The sequence below is a fragment of the Pituophis catenifer genome, unplaced genomic scaffold (assembly GCF_029215685.1).
Source record: "Pituophis catenifer annectens isolate HBS135680 unplaced genomic scaffold, rPitCat1.0.hap2 SCAF_1, whole genome shotgun sequence".
Taxonomy (NCBI): Eukaryota; Metazoa; Chordata; class Lepidosauria; order Squamata; family Colubridae; genus Pituophis; species Pituophis catenifer.
In genome coordinates this window covers 298071963-298095994 of record NW_027256881.1, presented here as the reverse complement: position 1 = coordinate 298095994, position 24032 = coordinate 298071963, and the positions used below count along the sequence as shown (strand labels likewise).

General features: G+C 37.5%; 1 protein-coding gene across 2 annotated transcripts in view; it reads right to left on the bottom strand.

Moving 5' to 3' along the window:
- Positions 1–19377, bottom strand: part of FLVCR2 (FLVCR choline and putative heme transporter 2) — a 51490-nt gene extending 32113 nt beyond the window's left edge. For both annotated transcript variants that reach the window (XM_070940968.1, XM_070940978.1), the window contains exons 1-3: positions 18657–19377; positions 1459–1600; positions 639–779 (exon numbers count right to left, since the gene is read on the bottom strand). In XM_070940968.1, the coding sequence (XP_070797069.1) occupies positions 639–779; positions 1459–1600; positions 18657–19193 (820 nt within the window). In that variant the 5' untranslated portion in view covers positions 19194–19377. The remainder of the gene's footprint in view (positions 1–638; positions 780–1458; positions 1601–18656) is intronic.
- Positions 19378–24032: the final 4655 nt, after the last annotated feature.

The following is a 24032-nucleotide window of genomic DNA, read 5'->3' as shown; positions in this document are numbered from 1 at the left end:
GAAGCAAGTAAAATGAAATATAAATATCACTCATTTTAATAAACAAAATAAGCTACCAGAATACATCCAAATCAGTATTCTCAGGGCATTTTATCTATACATTACAATTTCTCCCTATCTAAAGTGAAATGAAATACAATATGAATACTGATTTGGATGTAACAAGGATGTTTTTTATGAAGGAGTAGTTCCAGAGTGCAATTGTGAAAATGTGGTGTTATTGTAAATGAATATTTAAAGCTACACTATTTAACTGCACCTGTGAACACTGAAAAGCTATCTGCAAAAACATTACTTACGGTAATAAAGACAGAGGCTTTATTCTCCACAGAGGCAAGAGAAGAAAAAAGCTAAATGACTAATCGCATTTGAGGAACTGAATTGTCTCCTCTTCAAATTAACAAATTAAACAGCAGATTGCCTTGGTAAAACTGATGCTTTGATATGCAAGTGTTTTAGAGTAATTTTCATATCTTGAACTTCTTTTGAGAAGAAATACATTTGTTTAAGGAACATCCTATTTGGGAACTGTTTAATGCCTTATTTGTAAACTAAGATGCTGGCAGGTAGATGAAATAACACAAACAAACATGAAAAAAGTGGCATGTTATATGATCCTTCCAATCAAGAGATCTTACCATAAGTGATTATCAACAGCACAAAGTTAACGTTAGAAAATAACCGGACGATGGATTTCAGATAGGAATATTCCTCTGGAGCTGCTGCCTTAATCACAGCCTGGGCTGGACTTGGAGGATATGGAGGCTTTTCCTGAAACACTAAAGAAAAAAAGACAGAACCAGAAATGAGTAACTGTGGATTAAAATAAATTAAAATAAAAGGCAACTGAAAATAAAGTATAGGTACTCAACCATTTTAAGCCAAACTTTTTAACCATCATTTATTGAACATCTGTAGTAGTGCAATTTGCAAATAACACTAAAGAATAATGGGGGGATTTACACATCGTACCAAGTTAAAACAAACAAACCATACTTGGCATAAAATAAATCTGTAGAGATTCTCAGTCATCCAGATCATGGTTGTCCCAAAGGTGCTTTTTCAGGAGGCAATTGGGCTTTCTGGTTTTTTCTTTGAAGACATTTCACTTCTCATCCAAGAAGCTTCTTCAGTTCTGACAGGATAGTGGGGAATCGAAGGATGTATATTCCTTGCAGACCGCTGGTCATTTGCATCCTTGAAGCACTTGGAGGTTTATCTGTGTCCTCAGGGTACTCACCACTACTCAGGTGACCCTGAGGACACAGATAAACCTCCAAGTGCTTCAACGACCCTCTAAGAGGATGCAAATGACCAGCTGTCTACAAGGAATATAAAGATCTCAAGATCTGTATAACTCCCAAGTCTGGAACTGATAGTCCAGCAATTCAGCACCGATCTTAGCTGGTGCCTATGCCCAATCTTTAACTATTAATACATTTAACTATTTTCACTTACCAAACACAACTAAGATGAAAAGTGCTGTTGCCACACCCGCTGTGATAAAAAACATGATGCCAATATGGTAAGCCAACTCCTCCTTCTGCTCCAAATCGGGAACCAGAACTGGGGGTAGGAGGAAACCAGCTGCAATGCCAAGCTAAACATAAAAAATACAAATAATATGTCACTTCTTAAATATGCAAGTGCCTTAATAGAATACCTAATATGTTTTCAAATGATATTGTATAATATGTTATAGTTGTAGTTAAATATCATTGTGATATTGCCTCTAATCTTTCTAATAATAACATCAATACATTTCATATAATTTTGAATTTTACTAGTATCACTGTATTTATGGAAACTTATATTTATATCTTTATTTTAAATGTCTAAAAGGTAACGATCTTAAATCTATTAACAATCTTAAGAAATTATTGTGTGAGTGTGTGTGTGTGTGTACATACATACATATATATATATATATATATATAAAACTTCCTTCAATTTATCACTGCATAGTTCTATGAGACCAAATACTATAACAACTCACAAAATGAGGAAACCTTAGCAGGAATGATAAAGGTACAAAAACCTTACAAAGCAATGTTTATGCATGCCAATTCTAAGTGAACAAGTACTTGGCATTCTTTCCAAAAACTTCCAAGATCAAACATCAATGAATTTATTTTTCTTGGGGAATTTCTGGGGTTGCCAAGAAAGAGGATCACAAACAAGAAGGCAGGCAGGGAACCCATTTTAAGACACTATATAAGGTATATTATCTTTCTTTAACATGGCATCTTGCAGATACATTGGATTAGAATTCACAAGGTTGTGGTCCAAAATACCTGGAGATCACTATCTTGGATAACTCTGGCCTACACAGAATTATCTGATTTTGGAATGACATCAATAAAAGAAATCCCTCAGGGAGTGACAGTTCATTTGCTTTTGGAGTGTGTGTTATTGAATAGATGAAAGAAACAAAATAGAGTAGAGTAGAGCTGAACTGAACTGAACTGAACTGAACTGAATTGAATTGTTTATTGGTCAAGTATGATTGTATGACACAAGGAATTTGTCTTTGGTGCATATGCTCTCAATGTACATAAAAGACAAGATATATTCATCAAGAATTATAAGGTACAACATTTAATGATAGTCATAGGGTACAAATAAGCAATCAAATCATACTAGGAAACAATCAATATAAATCATAAGGATACAAGCAACAAAGTTACAGTCATACAGTCATAAGTGGGAGGAGATGGGTGATAGAAACCACAAGAAGATTAATAGTAATGCAGACTTAGTGAATAGTTGGACAGTGTTGAGGGAATTATTTGTTTAGCAGGGTGATGGCGTTTGGGGGAAAAAAGAGATTATGTGTTTTCTTTCTGCTCCCCCGTAAAATTGTTTGGTAAATAAACCCTTTAAAAGGGAAACAGAACAAAATGAAGAGGACATGCCTCATTAGGAAAATTCTTCAAAGGATTAAAAATATATATAATAAGCAACATTTTTTCTACAGGAGGAACAAGAGAGCTATCAATAGCTTTCTGACTGCCTGGAACTCCATGTCAAATCCCTTACCCTCTCCTCATTTTAACTGTATTATAATCAACACATGTGCTCATTCACTTTCTCTCTCAAATATGTAAGATGCAATAATAGTTTCAATAGCCGCAGTTTCATTTGCAGCCAATCAAAAAAATTGTCTTTTGGGTCCATTGCTTTTATTACTGACAATCACCTAGTTTGAAGGCAATAGAAAACTGAACCAGCCACAGTATAGAATATCATCCCATCTCAGAATGTGGCTCCACAATAACCATAAATTCCCAACATGCTATCATCATCATCTTTGTTAAGATTTAATATAGCCATCCATTTCAGGTTGAGTGAACTCAGAAAGCTTTTAGACCAGGGCTGTCAAACTCCTGTCAAACTCCTGGCCCATGGGCCGGATGTTTCACGCGCTGGCCATGCCCACACCCAGTTTAGTGAAGGGGAAAGTCCCGATATGTCACGTGATGCCACCATGATGATGTGAGTTTGATACCCCTGTTTTAGATCAACAAATTCAAACACATGTTTAGAAAATGAAGTTTAAATTTATAATGGGACTTGATTGTAACCTTTAACAAAATGTGGCTTTGCATGTTGCTGTTTTTCTTTCTCCCAAAAATCCTTGAAAAGCTGTTCTAAAATATATTGCAAGAATGGGGATCCCGGGGAAGCATAATGCTCAGAGACCCCTTTGAGGGAGTTGTGCAGTTCAGAAATGTGAAAAATAAACAAGCAAACCATTGAAAACAGAAAGCTTCTGGAAGAGTCATTAGAAATAATAACCACTGTAGTGTTATCTCTTTCATTCTAAAGGTTGAGTCCAGGGGTGGTTCTACTTACCTTTACTACCAGTTTGCATCACGCCCGCATGCGCAGTTCACCTATGATGATGTCCAGGTCAGTGGGCGGAGCCTCCCGCCGGTTTTACTACCGGTCCGAACTGTGGGCAACCCACCACTGGTTGAGTCCTAATGACTTCATGGATATGGAATAAGTAGGGTTTTTGTCAATAATATGGAATTAGTTGCTGCTCCCTGGCTATTTCTAAGTCCAACTTACAGTCCTGCTATTTCCTAACTTGTCCCACCCAAATATTAATCAGGATTGACTTAACTAGTTTCTGATTCAAGATAAGGTCTATCAGGTACTGCCAGCTACTGACGCTCTATATCAGGGGTTCCCAACCCCCAGTCCTTGGACCGGCACTGGCCTGCAGCATGCCAGCAACCAGTCCATGCAAACAAATGAAGCCCTATCTGTGGGATGCAGGCAGCACGCAAAACTGCGCCCCCGCCGGTCCATGGAAAAACCTTTCTCCACGGATCCAGTCCCTGGTGCCCAAAAGGTTGGGGGCCACTGCTCTATATGACCGATCTGCATAAATATAAACAATCTATAAAACAATTCTTAAACTTGCATTTTTAATAAAAATTACAATTACATAAATTCTGTAATTGAAAAACAGGAAGAATTGCATGAATTCCTTCAGGGCCGATATAGTTAACAAAAGCAAGAACTGTGTGAAAATAGATAAATAAACATTCAGCAATGCTTACAACTACAGTATATATACATATATAGTCAGGGACTAATGCTGACTAAAACTGATCAGCTAAACAGGTTTACTTCTTCATTAGAAACAATCATATACTGAAGCATTTTATTTCAGATCCATTTGGTTTTTTCCCCCCAACTATAGACTTCTGACAAAGGAAACTGGAAATTTAATTTAATTTAATTTAATTAATTCAATTTATATGCTGTCCCTCTCTGAAGACTCAGGGAGGCTTCAACAGATTATCATGGTCTCCAAACATTTGAGACTACTATCCAAGGTGCCTGATATTGAATTACTCTTACCCTGAACAAAGCAAAATCAAAGCTGTTTCCACAGGCTGCACTTTACATATGGAATCAGAATGCCTGTTCGTATTATTTTCGGTGGTAACTTTGTTTGTTATTGTCCCAAGTTCTTTCACAACAGCAGACTAAAACAAAATTGAAGGTCAGCAAGCTAAAAAACACAGTACCTTTTAGAAACATACAAGGAAAGAGTAATGAGAAAAGTGTTCACAGGTACCAAGTTACTCCCATCTTCTGGCTTTGGAAGACAAATTCAAATTCTGAAATGAACTTTGTGTCACATTTAATTTTTTGGAAACAAACATGCCTCCAACTAACATACCAACTAATACCAACTAAGCCTACAAATCATTAACTCCCACAATGTTTGTTGGAGGTCTTCATTTGCCAGATACTGTTCTACAATCCTTCTTTATCTCATATCCTGAAGCTCATCACAGTAATGAGAAGTACAGCCTGAAAAGAATCAAATTCACCCTTATCTTTATATTCTGATGATGATGATGATTATGATTATTATTTTGCCAAGTCAGCCAGATGTTTATACTGGATTTGGCATTTTTAATCCCCCTATCAAGCAGATGTGGCTGTTTGATAGTCCTACATTATTATTATTTATTAAATTTATGTCACCTATCTCTCCATTGGGCTATTCTAGGTAGCTCACAACAATAAAAATGGAAATGAAAAGATTTGTAAATGTAACAGTAGCAAAGTAATAAAACAATACAATAAACAATGAAAAAGAAAACAATGAGCATAAAACAATAGGATAAAAGATGGGTGAGAGGAGAAGCAGGGAATGAGGAGGGAGGTGGGGTTTGCTAACAACCTAGTAGCCACCACCAGTGTGGTTCTACCCCATTGGGTCCCCAGCCAACCAGCAGAGCTAGGTCTTCAGGCTCTAACAGAAGGGTAGAAGGATGGACAAAGATATCACCTTGGAGGGTAGGATGATCCAAAAGAAAGATGCTACAGCAGAGAAGGCTGTTCTGGATCCCAATAATCAGAGTTTAATGACTGTCGGGATTCACAGTATGCCCTCTCTGCTGGCAGAAGTGTATACATAGTGTGTGTGTGTATGTGTATACATACGCACATATACACATACACAAACACATACACACACACATATTAGCTGAATACTCGTGCTCCGTTGCGAAACTATGTGATTGGGTTTGATAAATCGACACTTACAGCTTGAAAATTAATGGGTAATTATGATCTCTTTTCCTCTCATCTTTCTCTCCCTCAGGCTTGCCCCACAGAAGCCTCTCCTATCCTATCCCATTCTTTGCAGAGTTATTTTCAGGTTGGGAGGGGGAGTAGAATGTCTAACTAATTAGCATCAGAGCGTGTTAATAATAATATAAGAAATACTAATGATCTGATGGTCATTTTGAAAAATTCTTTCTTAGTGAGCATCTAGAAGCCAAGTGGAACATACGTGCCAAATTTCAAGTTTGTAGGCTTTATAGTTCTGGAGATTTTGTGATCGCGGCCTAAGTGGTTTTCGCTTTTATATATATATATAGATGAGAGAGAGAGACATTAAAAATGTACATCTCATGCAAAACATATCTAAGATATTATATTGTACAAGAAAAGGCCAATTTTAATATATATTGTCTATACTGTAATCCTTTCAATGCGAAAAGGAAACTGCAAACTGCTTAATACATTCACTTTTCAAAAGATTCCTGTAAGTGTCTCAGCAAATGCAACCAGGGAAAGAAATTTGGTAATGCATTGATATACAGTATTTATGTTCTGCTTCAGACTAAGAGTTCCGTAATGATCCTTAAGGGTCCAAATGCAATTTTACCCATTCTGTCTGTAGGCCTCTTCCTGTTTGCACACTCAAAATGGGAAGTTATAAGGACACATAAAAGCTGGTAGTAGAAAGAGAATTATGCATCTTCTTGTTTCTATTTATGGAAGAAACTTCACTGATAGAAATAGATAAAGTTTCAGTTTATCTATTTAACTATTCAGTTATGATGGAAGATCTTCTCTTAGTTTCCAAGGCTTTTCCCCTTACACACCAAAGGAAAAAAATGACAGCTAGGTTATGTTCTTTGTAATGTCAATATATATTCATATCCTAAGAATGTAAGGACAGCCCTGTTTGTTCTGACAGGGGCCCATCTTAGTCCAGTGTCGCTTCTGGCAATTGCCATCCAGATGCCTCAGTGCTTGCAAGCAGGACACATACACACACACACATCTCTCCTACCACTGTTCCACTGCTAAATTGGTATTTGGAGTCATCCCAGCCTCAATCCAGAGACAATATTGCATCTTCAAACCAGTTGCCCTTGATAAAACTGTTTCCCCTACGTTAATCCAATTTCCTTTAGACATAGGTACTGTTTGATCATAAAATTCCATGTATGAATTCTATGCTAAGTAAAGGAATGCTTTCTTTCATCTGTTCAAAATCTAATTAGCTTAATTGAATGATCTCTGGTCCTAATATTTGAAAAGAAGGGGAAAAAACTTTTCTAACTTTCTTCATGCTATCTATAATTTTATATATTTCAATCATGTCCCCCACAGTTGCCTTTCTTCAAAACTAAAGTCCCAAACTTTCTAGCTTTTTCTCATAAATATTTCCATTTGAGGCTTCTGATAGTTTAACACTGTAGTCTTCTGCAACATGATAGTCAATATTTCATTCACTTTCACCTAGATCAGAAACAGATTCCAATGTAGCTGTTTCTGTTGGAAGAAGATTGATTCAAAGCTTCAAAAGCATTTGGGAGAAGTGTTTTGTGAATGCAGTACTGTTAACAGAGGGATTTTGGAACATGAAGCTAAACATTATTTAAACATACATTAAAAACAATGTTGCTTGTTCACTGTTGTCCCACTTTCATTCTGTCTGATTTACGCGCTGGTTTGAAAATTGCAGAAGTATTGCTTTTGAAAGAGCCAAAGACTCAACCATGGCAATTTCAAGATTGGTGGACTACAATTCCCAGAATTCTCCAACCAGCATGCTGGAGCCTTGCTAAGTTTGAAAAACACTGTTATAGCAGAAGTCACAAAGCCATAGCTTGTAGGCCACATGCAGCCCTCCAAGGCCTTTTCTGAGACACCCAAGGCCACTTTCCAAAGGCAGCTCAGAAAATGAGCAGCACTGTCCATGGACACCTCTCCACTCCCACAATCCATGGAATTGTAGATTCACTCAGCTCCCCAGGCAGGGCAGCAGGGAGGCAAGGCATTGCCAGGGAAGGAGGGCCACAAAGCTGATGTTGTTCTGGGGAGAGAAGAAAGCACGGTCAAGGAAGAGGGTCAAGTTAATGAGAGTCTTTCTGTCAGGAAAAGGGAGGGAGGGACTGTGCCAGGCAAGGTGAAAGAGAAGAAAAAGCAAGAAAGAAAAAAGAGTGAAGGAAAGAAATAGCTCTCTGTTCATCATAAGAGAGAAGAAAAACAGGATTTAGGCAGGTCTTGGAGGATGGGCTTCCCAGATTATATCATGCTAGATATGTCCTCGAAACAGATACTATCAACCTAGTAATAAAACCATATATTGGTGTACTGGTTGATAAAATCTTGGCTAGCTAAGCGGTTAAGTGAGATGGCCCTATTTCATTGCTCTGCTTGCCACTTAACTCTATTTCATTGTATAAGACTTTTATTTTTTGTCATTTATGTTTATTACCTTTATTTTATTTAATAAACATATTTATTATGTTCATACTATTAATATAATATTCTTCATTTTCTGTATAATTAGTGAGATTTAATAGATCAGCATAATACTATGGGGAAAATAGAAATAAAAGGAATATGTACTGTAATGTTAAGGTTTTTTTTCTTCCTACCGTAAATATATTTAAAAGCATTAGTATGGCCCTTAGCCAATGAATTAGTACTCATCGTGATTCAATTTTTTTTCACACAAGGAGCCACTTTCTTTCAGTTCAACTTCCTATACAGATTGGCTGAACAGGTTCTCCAGGAAATATTTTGCCCAATAATGATTAAAGTAAGTCTGACATGTCTTTCAAAGGAATGGAGATTGAATAGACTAATTCCCTTCCCAAATTGCTAAACAACTTGGCATTGGAAAAATAGAAGACCATGATTTATTTTTGCAAGAAATAAATACAGTTCTTGCTGGCATCCTGCAATCTCTCAAGGGCAGGATTATAATTAAAAGAGAATGCTGGCTCCTACTGATGAGATAAAAGTCTTCTCTCAGTATTAAACTGCTTTTTTATTCTTTAAAATGAACACCAACTGAAAAATTAAACCTGATACATTATATCAAGTTAGGGCTCTTGGAAAACCTAATTAAAGACCCCAAAATACATATTAAGTACTAACGCTTCAAAATAACAATTAAGAATGCCAAATCCACTCCAAACTCAAGCTCTGCTTTGTCTAATTTCTCTTACTATGTATTCACTCTGTTTCAAACATAAATAACTATATTGCAGTACAACTTAATTTTTCCCACATGGCCATTGCAATATATGTGGGTCTGACCTGAATCACACTTGAGATAATGTTTAGCTAATTTTCTTTATAGTTTCCTTCCTTATATTGACTGTATTTTGTTTACTGAAAAATCACGGCCTGCTCTATTACTCTGTCAACTTGCAATTCTGCCTCCTCCCTTTCCAAAACTATCAGCTCAACAGCCAATCCAGGTAATATCTAAAACAGTGTTTCTCAACCTTGGCATTTGTAACATATATGGATTTCAAACCCAGAATTCCTCAGTCAGCATTTTGGCTGAAGAATTCTGGGAGCTGAAGTCCACAACTCTTACAGTTCATAAAGTTGAAAAACTCTTCTAGAAGATGACTCCCTAATCTTTTGGGACTGAGGAAACATAATTGGAATTCTAAGAACTTCTTGTGAGCAGGAAAATGGTTTTTCTATTACAAAAAAAGCTGCTATGCCAAATCAATTATAAAGATTATCTCCTCACAGACACAACTTTCATAACAAAACAGAGGAAATTACAAATATTTCCTAGGACCAAACAGCTTGCAAAGCTAACAAAACTAGTTTCTGATCTTTTCATACTACAAAAGGAAGACCTGAAAAGTATCATTCTCAGTATTAGCAATGTTCAAATTATGGGTGTTGTTGCTTAACTAGCCAAATCAGCATGTTTGTGCACACGCATATTCACAACAGGAATATCAATAGGGAAATCTCAAGTTTCATCTGTAAAAATTATTCAGAAAAATACAGCACTAAGAAAACTTGGCATACACCATGATCAAAGGCTGGTAACTAACTCTTTCTGAGAAAGTAAAATAACAAAAAATTAGAAGGCATGGCATGAAGTGTCCCAGAAAATGGCATGACAGAAACCCCAAACAGTATGTGCCACACTGCATTATTTGGAAAAGTATTTTTGTATTCAATGTGTGGCATAAATAGCTACAATTTAATTTTAGGGACTTTCTGATAGCTGTCTTGGGTGATTGAGTGATTCATTAACTGAATAAGCAAGTTGCAGACACATATAAACATGAAAGCAATGCCACAAGAATATTTTTAAAGAGATATCAACAGAACACTATAAGTAGAGATAGACTATCAACCAGCCTGAATTTCACATTTATCATCTTTTTAAATGTTAGAGATACAATTGTTATCTACAGCCTGCTTCTCTGAGGTATGAATTCAATAGCATTGACTCATAGCATCTCATGGCCTACAAACCAAAGGTATAAAGAGTTTAAAATATACACTGAGTTTCCTCACTTTCTATTAATTTATTTCCATTGCATAATTAATTTGTCTATTAATTTGTTTGCTCTTTCTTGATGAGATTGCAAATCTGAGATCACATCCTTCTATCTTTCTTCCCGGACACAAATACACACACACAGAGTGCACACACATGATTTTTTTACTCTCATCCTGCCCCAATGCAGTTAGCCAAGTGCTAGTCTTTGCTTATTCCTATGATCAAGCATTAATCCAAATAATTAAAGTTCTATGTTAAATATCTAACTGATAGCAATGTATGAAGAGGCCAATTATTGTACATAATCACAGGATTATGAGAAAACAGAAATGTGTATGTATTAATTGATATAATTTTAAGTAGAAATATGATCAATTCCTCATTGTGGAAATAGGGTTAAATGACCTGTATGCCTGTTAACATAGCGGAGAAGAATGACAATCAACTGCCCAAATACTAAGTGTTGATTGGCAGCTTGAACTTCAAGTTCCCTGCTCTACTTTCATTTGTTTAATGTTTAATATGTGATTGGAACCTATTTTCTTAAAATTACATCTTTTAGTCACAAATGAATTGACAGCTACCAGACCAAGGAGTAGAGGACACAAAGGATAGAAATCAACTCAATTCCTGAGAGATTGTCCCAGCTGTGCTAAACTGCAGAAACTATAAACTATACACCTAAAATATTCTGATGATGTCTCACCTCCTAGCCATAACAAAGTGCTTTTAATGACTCCCTTTTCTCCATCAAGCATATGGATCTGCAAGAACTGATAGGAGTCCTTGCTCCATGTAATTTGACATTTTGCTGCTGTAAACTTTATCTTCACTCTCCAAATATGCAGATAGAGTTTATCTAAAAGTCGAGAAAAGGTTTTCTGAAGATACTACTATATGCAGGGATAAATTATTTATGCCTTTGCTGTTACTTTCCCTTCAAGCTTACAAGTAGTTTTACAAACCTAATTATTTCTGCAGAAACTACATTTTTTGCCTGGAATCATTCTACCCTCCTTTTTAATCCTGAACTTTAGAAGCAATTAAGACTCAGCACCCAAATTTGGAATGTCTCTTGCATATAGTGTGTTTGTGGTTGTATCTATCTCTCTGCATCTTTGAGTCAGTGTTGATTCCTAGCGACTCCTTAGGCAACATTTTAAAAGTGGTTTTCTTGGCAATAGTTTAAAAAGTGGTTTGCTTACATCTTTCTAGATCTGAGAGTGAGTGGCCCAAGAACACCCATCTGTCTTTATGCCTAAGACCGGACCAGAACTGTGAATCTCCCAGTTTCTAGCCCAGAACCTTAAATAACCACATCAAACTAGCTCTCCCCTTGCAGTTAAAGGTAGTCCTCAACTTGCAACCTTTCATTTAGAGACTGTTTGAAGTTACAACAGTGGAGTGACTTATTACCATTTTTCATACTTATGACCATTTCAGCATTTCCATGGTCACGTGCTAAAAATACAGCCGCTTAGCAACTGGCATGTATTATGACGGTTGCAGTGTGCAGGGATCATGTGATCATCTTTTGCAACCCTCCAACAAGCAACATCATTGGGGAAGCCGGATTTACTTAACAAGTGTATTACTAACTTAACTGCAGTGATCCACAACAACTATGACAAGAAAGATTGTAAAATGGGGTAAAACTCATTTAACAACCATCTTGCTTAGCTATAGAAATTTTGGGCTCGATTGTGGTTATAATTTGAGGACTACCTGTACAGTGTTATAATTCATTTGATCGTACCAGTTTTTCCCAACCTGGGAAAGACTATGCCAAAAAATGCTATCTACTCTACTGAATAGTATCATACATCTACTGTGAACTTTATCTCTTTGGCTGTACAATCCACTGTTTATGAATGGACAGTTATTTATGTATTTTGTTCCCCAAATTTGTATGCTGCTCATTCCCAAGAGGTTCTGATTAGGATCTGAAGTCCAATAAAACGGAAATGGCTCTAAATTTTTGCAAATCTGGCAAGATAATTTTTATGAATTATTTTCATGAATCCTACTTAGTTGTACTCTAAAGGAACAGAATAATTTTCATTTGTTTTTGATCTGTGTACCTGCTTGGATTTCAAGATTCTAAACTCCATGCAAAACTTTTAAGCTTTTGCAATCCTCCCTCAATTCACTCCCTCTCTCAATGCCCACTCAATGCCTGACTTCAAAACAAGGAAGAGGCAATTACCTAATACCAACTGTTCGTTCTGCCTACACACTATGCTTATCTTAGATGAAGATTTATGTATTTATTCATTATCCTTATTTATATGGCCATTCTCTCATAACAGTGACTCCTGGAGGCATACAAGGATTAAAACACAAATCACAGTACCCAATCCATTTTGTGCAAGGATAAGACAATAACCTTAATTACTGAAAAAAAACACATGATCTATGTATCCATATAGAGTTTTCCTTTTTAACCTGAAATAAGGGAATGTTCCATAACAATAATTCTTCCCAAAGTCTTTAGAAATTGGGCAGGATATGAATTTAATATAATATTACTACAGTATTTTTGTTGGTTGCCCAGTCAGCCAGATGTTTAGGCCAACCAATGGTGGTATTATTATTATTATTATTATTATTATTATTATTATTATTATTATATCTTTAGTGAGATTCACAGCCTTTGAGGCTGGTTAATAGCTCAGCAGCTCGAGTCCTAACCAAGGACCAGGAACTGTTAAGGTATCGTCGGATGATGTAAGCTGTTCCGAGTAAGGTGGTTTTTTGTAGAGTCAAAATGTTCAAGTCTGGTAAATTTAGAATTTCTAAATAGTGGGGTAGCCCTTTGGGTATTGCCCCAAGGGCTCCAATTACAATCGGGACAACACACGATTTCTTTTTCCATAGTCGCTCAACTTCAATTTGCAAGTCCCGGTACTTTGTGATTTTTTCTTGCTGCTTATCTTCAATCCGTGCATCACCAGGTATTTCAATGTCAATGAACCATACTTTTTTCTTTTCAACTATTGTTATGTCAGGTGTGTTGTGGACCAAGTGCCTGTCAGTCTGAATCCTGAAGTCCCACAAGATCTTGAGTTTCTCATTCTCTAAAACTTTCTCAACCTGATGTTCTCAGTGGTTTTTGCTATACTCAAATCCAAACTTCTGGCACAATTTCCAGTGAATGATCTTAGCAACGCGGTCATGGCGTTGTAGGTAGTCAGTTTGTGAAATTTTGCTGCACCCACTGATCAGGTGGTCGACTGTCTCATCTTTCTCATTACAGAGGCAGCATTTGCTGTTGGTGGTAACATGTTGAATTTTTGCCTTCATGTTTGTGGCTAGGGCTTGTTCTTGAGCTGCCAAAATAAAACTTTCTGTTTCTTTTTTCAGTATTCCTGATCTTAACCAGTTCCAAGTTAGTTTCTGGTCAGCTTTGCCTTCAATACTTTTCAAGTATTGGCCATGCAGAGCTTTGCTTTTCCTTTTTCCTTTTTTATTATTATTTTTCCTTTTTTATAATTATTATTATAATTATATAATAATAATATAATATATTATATAATAATAATAATATAATATATAATATTATATAATATAATATATTATATATAATATAATATTATATAATATAACATTATATAATATAATAATATTATTATTTCCTTTTTGCATTATTATTATTATTATTATTATTATTATTATTATTATTATTATTATTATTATTATTATTATTATTATTATTCAATGCTTTTTGAACCTCATTCCCTCCCTGCAATCCTCTGCTAATGCTCTTGTACGAAGTAGCATAATTTAAATGAGGTGTTTACTACCAGGGTTTTTCTGTGGCTTTCAGATAAGCTGCTCAGAAAAAGGAATTTTAGCTATCAGGCATTTCCAGATATATCAGAAGAACACATAGAGTATAAAAGAACATACATGTAATAAAACATACGGGTGGATGAATGGATGTTCTGAATAAGGCATATTTTATCAATAAGAACAACATTACTATAGTAGCCCCAGTCTAGCTTCAGACTTCATTTGTAGATTATACATCTGGTTAACATACCACTAAAGTCCACTTTGGACTGCCAGCTATCATGAAATCAAACAAATTGGGTCACAATAACCAGTTTAAACCAAATTATTTGGCAAAACCCAATGATACTATACACAAAGGTTAAGTTCCTCTTAATACACTAAGAGTACAGTATCTGTTGAGAAGGTTACTGGAAAAGTTCAAGCATGTGACTTACTAGGGAATCAGAGACAAAGCTAGAGAATCAGCAGAAAGAGCTTCATAACTGTAGCCATAACAAACTTTTCATTAAAGGATACCACCTAGATTAATGATTTTCAATCATTCAATTTTTAATGATGTGTGAACTTCAAATCCCAGAATTCACCAGCCAGCTAAGAATCGGAATTAGGAATAATCTAATAATGGACAAATAAGCTTACTAAAAACTTCTAAAATAGCTTTTAGTAGATATAACTGTATTTTGGACATTGTCTACTAAACATGAACAACACAAAAGTATTCCCTATCAAAAAGAACAATTAGCAACTTTTCATAAGTAGAATAACTTTTGGATGAAAACAATGGAAAGATAAATATCATGTAAATTAACCAGTCCCACAAGATCTAACAAAAGATAAATATATTCAATACAAAAGCAATTTTGCAATATAGAGTTGCTTAAGTAGCTTATACATTCTCACAGAGTCAGCATATTTCTGGGATGTCAGCATCCATTGTTCCTCAGCTCATTATGTAGGTAATTGTATTAGTAGGCTTTCAAAACGTAACAGTTCAAACTGTCAAGATTCAGACCAGATACAATAATAAATCACATTGCTATATAGACATTTAGCCTTATATTCAGAAATGGTTAAATTAATGGCTTCACTGCAGACAAAAATAAGGGCAGTCAGTTATATATTCAGAAGATATGCCTACTCTAGTACACAGATATCTTATTCTCCATTGCCCCCCCCACCTTTCTGTTTGTATTATACTTCTATGTCCTTTCATCCTACCAAGTCAACAGAAATATGAATATCCACTTCCTGGTTTTGAAATTAGGAGGCATCCAAACAAAGTTGACATAATAGATTGGCTGAGTCTGGGAACAGTGGTTCCCACCTCACCAAGTCTATTCCTTCAACATCTCCCTTCCAATGTTCTCTTTTTTCCTGACGGTCAATAGGGGCCTTGCAGGCGATCTTGATCACTGAAAGAGCCAGAAAGTCTTCAGCAGAAGGTATGGACCGTAGTCTGTTAGGGAAAACATGAACTTTAGTAGATACTGGGAGCCACCCAGAATTTGTTGCGGATGGGCAGCCATATAAATGTTTTAAATAAATAAAATATTATAAGTAAACTTAGTCATTGAGAAATGATCAGACTAATTATTTTGCTGATAAATTACATAGCAACAAAAGTATTATTTGAAGGTCACATCTGTTATCTGTGTTTTATTATCCAGGAACAGAGAAAAGATAAAGCTTTACATGCAAAAGTTGAAGCAGAACTTTCTAAAAAGGATGGCATGAATCTGGGCATCTATTAGAAATTAGATTATTAAAGTAAGTCATAGTTCTAAAACACTTGATGAAAGAACAAAACAACTGTCTCAAGGCCATGGTAGAAGCCATGGCAAGGGAATGAATTGGATGGGCTATCTTGGAGAAGATGTTAATTACCACCAAGACAATAATTACTGTTGGCTACTACCAACAGTAGCCAGGCTTTATATGTAGTTTTCAAGTGTAAGGAAATTGTTTCCCTAGACCTCTTTGGGAGAAAAAGAAAAAAAGAATCCAGTTGTTTGTTAGTTTATTATATTTCTATACTGCTGCAAAATATATCACCTCTCCATAGCTTACATCCACACACACACACAAAAATAAAACCAACAAAATCAGAATAAATGATCATGTGCTAAACGTTCACTAAGCACAAGCTCTTACGCTACAGTTGCTTTCTGGAACAATTTGGTCTTCAATCATTCCTGTGATCTTCAACATAAGCCCTTTCTTTTCATGGTCTTTAGACTTTATGCCTGTTTAATATGGCCTAAGGAATCAGTGATTCCTACCTTGACAGCTTCATTCCTCACCCAGCCAAACAGTAATATAAAAGAGACTCCACACTCAAACATAATTTGTTTCATTTGTGAAATCATCTTCAAAGATAAATTTTTTAACAACATGGTTAATCTATTAATTTCCCTACTCAACAAGCCATAGCCATACTTCTCTGGCAGAAAAACCCAGAGTTTGAAATGAAACCCTTAGAGAAAGGGTTTAGAATGTATACTACCAACCTGATGAGAAAAAAAAAATTGGGGAAGACATCCTTTCTGTATACAGCATGTAATGTCATTCTGAGTGTATGTTCTTTACTCTAACAGCTGGAGAATGAGCTGAAGGATAAACTACTATTTATTTCAGATCTAATAGCAGCAGAATCTACCCAGTCCTTTTAGCTTCCAAACTTGGAAGCAATCCATTCACAACACTGAACAATAACATATACATATACTCAGAAAATACAGTATATTGGTAGATATACAGGTAATTCTCAATTTACGACCAGTAGCTTAGTGACTCTGAAGTTATGCCAGACCCTCCAAAAGGCATTTACAACTCAGATTCAAAGTTCCGATGACCAGACCTTCCCTGTGGGCATACGGTCACATATTGGGCACTAGGCAAGCAGCCCACATTTACAGTGTTTTGCAACATCCCACAGTCACAATTTATCTTTTTTTTTTTGCCAGAAACCGGCATTTACTTCTGATTTCCTGCAAAAAAACCCTGCCCATAGTGGAAAATGAGTTCACTTCACGACTGCTGCTTTTCTTTAACAACCGCTACAAAACATTTTGTAAAATCAGGTCAGTTAAGTAAGTCAAACACTTGTTGTTTGTTGCGAAGTCATGTCCGACCCATCATGACCCCATGGACAACTTTCCTCCAGGCCTTCCTGTCCTCTACCATCACCCGGAGACCATTTAAGCTCACACCAACTGCTTCAGTGAGTCCATCCAGCCACCTTATTCTCTGACATCCCCTTCTTCTTTTGCCTTCAATCATTGTCAAACACTACCGAAGTACAGTATTAAAAATATTAACATTGCTATAACCTTTAAGACTCCTCATCCCAAACTTCTATTGTTAACAATATCACTTTGGTTACTTGTTCAATTGTTTTCCTACACTGGTTCATGTGGTGTCTGGATCACATTTAATTATTTATTAGACTGCTAACATCTTTCCTTCAGGAATTGAAGAGGGTATATGTTGCACTTGCTCCTTCCGTTTTTCCCAACAATAGAACCTTGGAAGTTAGATTGGGCTGAGAATGATTATTTGACCCAAAGTCACCCAAGAAGGCTCCAGGGCTGAGAGTGAACTAAAAGCCAGGTCTCCCTGTTCCTAATCAAACACCATAATCATTATATCACACCACCCTTTTCCCCCCTCTGCTTTCAGAAAGTGAAAAGGCTTATATAACACATACCATCTATAGACATTTGTGAAGAAGACACAAATGAATTGAACTTTACTTGGCCAAGTGTGATTAGACATACAAAGAATTTGTCTCTGGTACAGAAGCACTAAGCATCATCAAGGGATATCATTACCAAAGAAAGTTTCTAGTATACATTTTTGAAGTTTACCACCACATTTTCCATCCTGTAAGGTCTGCTTCACAGACAATCTCCTTCTTTAGGTTTCAAGCTCCCTCTCCCATCTCCCACTCCCAGCCTCAGGTGGTTTGGCTTTGAGTGGATGCTTTCATTAAATCCTAATCCAATTTGCATACTTGTAATTCCCTGATGATCTGATCCAGTGCCTCTGCTTATGGAGACCTTTCACTCCAATATTGAAAGAATGTGCCCTCTGTGTGTATGTGTGTGTCCTTTTTGTCTGACTTTTTCAAGCTGCAAACTTTTCTTGGAGGGGGGGGAAGAGAACGAGAGTGTCAAGGTCTTTTTGGTTCTCTCTTTCTGCCGGAGGGTAAGCAACTTCTTACTTTCTTACATCCCTTTGTAGCAGACTATTTCCTTCTTACCTGGTTGCCAAAGACAGCGATGGAACAGGCACTCGAGACCTCTCGGGGGCCAAACCAGACGGACGCGATGCGGGACGGCATGCCCAGGATGAAGACTTGCGCCAGGGAACAGATGATCTGGCCCAGGATCGTGACCGGGAAGAGATGGGGCTCCGCGCTCCCCGTCTTCACCCAGGCTCCCAAGCAATTGAGGGCGGACCCGGCCAGGGCAATGAGCCGCAGCCCCTTCAGGTCGAGGAGCCAGGCGACAGGGAACAGGAGCGGGATGTAGACGATCATGTAGCACATGGAGAGCCAGTCGATAGCGAAAGGAGTCACGTCGTAAAACCCGGCAAAGATCAAGTTGATGCTGCCGTACTGGATCCACTGGAACGCGTTGCAGAAGGAGTAGGAGCTGAAGAGGATCACGATCAGCCACCGGCGCCAGGTCAGACGGACCTCCAGAGCCAGTGCCGGGATTGACCCGTTAGGAGCCTCCGCTTCCACCAGCTCCGGCTTCGCCTCCTGCACGATATCGGGCTTCTCTAGGCACCCCATTGCCCCGTCTGGGCGAGTTTTGCCTCCCGGACTGAAAAAGAGAGCGGCCACCAGAGGCTCCCACTACGGCTTCCTTAATGCTGAAACTCCAACTTCTTTTCGCTTCTCCCCACCAGTTAATCCTCGTTTTATAGGCGGCCCTTTCATGCCTCCCTCTTCGCTTTGCGCTTTCGCAACTTTTTCTAACTCCCCTTGGCACGTGACGCGACGCCCCGCCCGCCCAGAGACGGGAACTGCCGTCCGGCAGGGGGATTAGTCACCTGTCTGCCCCGCCACGCCTCTCTGGCCGGGGATTGGCCCTCGATGCCCCGCCCCCTCAGAGAGGCTCCTTATTTCTCTCGCTCTCTTCATCTTCGGTCCTTGATCGGAGCGGGAGAGCTGATAGCGATCGGCTGGGTTGGGTGATCCGGTGTTCGGAAGATCCCTTTGCCTCTTATCTCCCGGACGCTGACAACCAACTCCTTCTGCGTACAGTTTAGCAGGGGGACTTTGTTCTCCCCGGTCGAAGAATATCCCGTTCGCTTGAGAGCATTTCGAGGGGAGATTCTGCCCGTCGAGTGAAGCACTGGCAGCTCGCTTGCAGGGCGCCCGGCTTAGAAAAGGCGCTAGCTCAGCTGCCCAATAGCCGCTATGCTCCGTTCATCGGGCTATTCAGCGTTATAAAGCAATACATTGTATTTGCGGAGAAGCTTTGAAATCTTTCCGTGACCTCCGTTCCAAGCGCTGACACCCACTCGCGTTGCAGGCAAAACTTCACCCTAGCAGACTATGCTTCTGATTTAAATCATTTACCAGAGGCTAATAGGGAAAGGAGTTACTTTAGGTAGGAAGGCTGGCTAAACATTGTGAATAAGAAGATTCAAGAAGATCTACTACTCCAGCTTCCATATAGGCTTGCCAAGAGGAGTGCTGTTTAATTTTAGAAAGATGAGCTTTCTAAAGGGATAAACAACCACCCCTTATAGCAGCCTTCCCTATCCTGGTGCTTTCCAGATTGGCATTGCAACTCCCAGTATTCAGGCCTATGAGGTGGCTGGATGGGGTCATTGAAGCAGTAGGCATGAGTTTAAATGGGCTCCAGAGGATGGTAGAGGACAGGAAGGCCTGGAGGAACGTTGTCCATGGGGTTGCAATGAGTCGGGCACGACTTTGCAACTAACAACAACACCCAGCCAGCATACAATTTTGGTAAATCTGAAAGTTTTTGTCTAGTCCTCACAATAGCCCTGCATATATTCTTCTGGTCTGGAGTGACTGAGTAGGCTGCTAGATGACACTCAAAAGAGGCAATAAAAACAAAGAAATAAGCATGTTTAAACCACTGTTACTGCCCTGGTAAATCGTAATAAGGAGTCTTATCTACTATATGTCTGATCAGATTCATTCCTACTTTTCCTCTGTGCTTCTCTAGGCTGCTTCATCTTCCAGAGGTTCCTTATAAACTGGGGTAACACTAGAATCAACACACAACCAGATGCTATATAGATGCAATCTAGTTTAAGGCCGTACCCCCCATTGCCTCATTCCAAGAAGTGACCAAGGCCTCAGCTGAACCATGTTTCATCCATGTTGCCTGTTTAGCAATGTTACATTTATGCAAGTTGAGGTATTAGATATCTGATCGGACCCATGAATATTCTTATGTACCTTACCTCAATAGTTTATTTCATTTGGTCAGCTCCGTACAAACGCTAGCATCTTCATAGCATTTAGAAGATTCATTTTACTTCACCACGTTTTCAATCCTAGTTAAATCTTCTTGGCATTCATTCATCTCAAGAGAGGGTTGATTTATTATTACTGTTCTTTTGAAATATTATAATGTATTATCACACACACACACACACACACACACACACACCTTATTTGAGCAGACTGTAAAATAAGCACTAGCCTAAAAGGAGCTGGAGATGTGCATTATTGGTCTCTAAACTCAGTTTTATTTCTAAGTGGTAAAAAATCAATTTCTTCAGATTTCTTATCTTTCATCATGGGTAATAGCCAAACATGGTACATTGGATAGAATATTAATTAATAAGGTTTATTTCAAAGTTAGTTATTATCTTAGTAAAGTACATGTTTTGAAACTGAGCCTATAGGATATGACATAGTCTTTGAAAGTTTGCATTTTCCAACACAACCCAGCTAGACTTAAAAGTACTCAGTCCTTTTCTCAATCCCACTATTACCATGTTCAAATTGAGCTACCAAGTATTAGGAAGGAAAAGGACTCATAGCTGATGTATCACCTGTAGATTCTGACAACCATTAACAAGTGTCATTGGTATTTGATTGAATTATCCTCTGTTTACAGCTCAATCGAGATTTTTTTAGATGTATTGCTTAAACATTATGCAAAATATTAGTAAACAAGGTAAATTATGGTAGCATTACACAAAATTCAAACTTCCTCTGGTGTGTATATACATAACACTACTAGAGCATGACAACTTTATAAATTATTTAAAGTGATTTAGTGTAACTAGCCCATTAATAGTTTCTTTTAATACTTCCTGTATTCTGAGATATTTTATCCTACAAATGAAACCATCAAGTCCTTCAAATGAAGTTTACTAGTTGTCCTTTTTTTAACCAAATCTATCCATCCGTCAAAAGCACCAATTGGACTTTAGACCCTGTTTCTTCCTGTAACTTCCCACTTGGAATGTTTGTTCTGCTTATCTTACACTGGTGGCATTGAATCTTGGCTGTCCTCTAATCTGTTCCTTTGTAAGAGCCTTCTGGGGAAAGAAATAATTCAAAGAAATTAATCCCATCTATCAGAATTCCTAAACTTTTTACCATCTCACTTCCCTTTAGTGTAATATTAACATACACAATTCCCCTAAAAACATAAACACCAAAACGAACACAAATGAACAATGGAAACAATATAATGAAACTTTGGAGTTATTGTAACATTTATGGACAACATAAAGGTTCTTCATACCTCCTCTGGACTCCAGTCTGCACTTCCCCAAGCGAGGTACATCTCACAGTTTGAAAAATCCTGCCACACATGAAGGAAACTCTGTCCATTTAGCATTCAGGCTGGCAAATCTAACTAGTTCAAACTTAATGCCAGAAATTAGTTCTTTGGCTTTTTCTGACACATTTGAATAACCATTGATTTAGACCCAAAACAAGGAGGAATATTTTACATTGATAGAAGTTGCAGTCAAAAAGGAGTAGGTATGAATTCAAACAAACACTGTTGTTCTGTGAAATTCAGACCGTCAGTCTGACTATTCTAAGATTGGAGGAGAACAAAGTCTAAGATCAACAGTTTGTTTGTTTGTTTGTTTGTTTGTTTGTTTGTTTATAACATTTCTGACTGACTCAGTCTCAAGTTGTTGTGCAAAATATGGTTTGAGTTCATGCAAGTTGAGTGTTCCCTTATGGGCCTTGCTTATTCCGAGAGAAGAAAGGGAAAATGTCTTTTCCCCATGACAAAATAACATTTCAGCATAGCCCCAAGCATAGTTTATTTTTTAGACGATTACTGTACATCAGTTACTAAGTTTTCATTTTAAATTTTTGAATTTATATTCCGTTCTTATGAATTTAGAGACAAACAGCACTTTCAGAGACCAAACAAATGCATCCAGGCTCTTGCCACTACCAAAGTGCCTCAGTGTTGACCTGCTGCTAAAGCAGGTGAGCCTCAAACAATCCTCTCCAGCTGAGCTCATGCTGCTCATTCTCCATTGGTTTGTTCAGGCTAAATAACAAAGGAGTTTGGTATTTCTTTTTATGCCCTACATTGCTGTAAGTTCAATTTAGGAAAGAACTTTATCCCGAGGGCTTGTAACATGTACATCAGCAAAACTGTCACACACTGGACATGCTGCAACCAGGCAGGCATAGAATGGGCACAATGAAGTGAACGAGGCAACTTATTAAGACTCTTTATTCTCTTGGAGTTAGCCGAAGTAAAATGTGGGTCCACATTCCACAGCTAGCGAAGGGATAGTTAATTGTGCAAAAAGGTAGCACATTGTCTCCAAAGCCTAAACCTGAAAATATATATATACTCTCCTGAAGTCTGGAGGTCTAAAGAGTGAGAAATCCAGGTTGCAAGTTTATTGCCAGGAAGGACAACAGTATTATCAATGCACTAGACAGAACACAGGGAGATTTTTATTCTTAAAATCACTTTCCACTTAGCCCAAAAAACAGTAATTCTTTGAGGCCCAGAATCCCACTTAATTTTAGGCAGCCAGGAACACAGTGAGTCAATTGGTAGCAAAGTGAAAAAGGACAAGCTTGTGGGGGTAGGGGAGGATGTTACTTTTTTTCTAGTTGTTGGGACAGGGTTTTAGTCTGAGCTGATTGTATAAAAGGTTTACATGTTGTTTTAACATAACAAGGGAAATAGCTGATTGGCCTGCCACCATTTTCCATTATTATTTTAACACAGACTTTTTCAGCTCCAGCCATCACAGAGAAAATGTGTTATACAAAAATCAGATACAATATACTAGTGTTTCTTTACCTTTTCTTCTGTTTCTTTTTTCTTTTTTTTTCTTCCCAATTTTAAAAATTATTGAGGACTCCCAAAAGAGCTTTTATTTGTATAGGTTGTATATATCATATTATATTTGCCATATTAAATATTAAAAAAATAAAACACACATTCACTGCTGCTGCTGCTTTTCATGATTGTTTGAAGACATTTTATATTGTGTTATTTTTCAACATAGGCTGGCAAATTATTTTGATTTTTGTGGGTCTCTGAGAAGGTCTTGGGGAATCCCCAGAGATCCTAGGACCACACTAAGAAATATGACCAATACACTAACGTATTTAGAATTGCTATAGCATCATTTTTTCTCCACT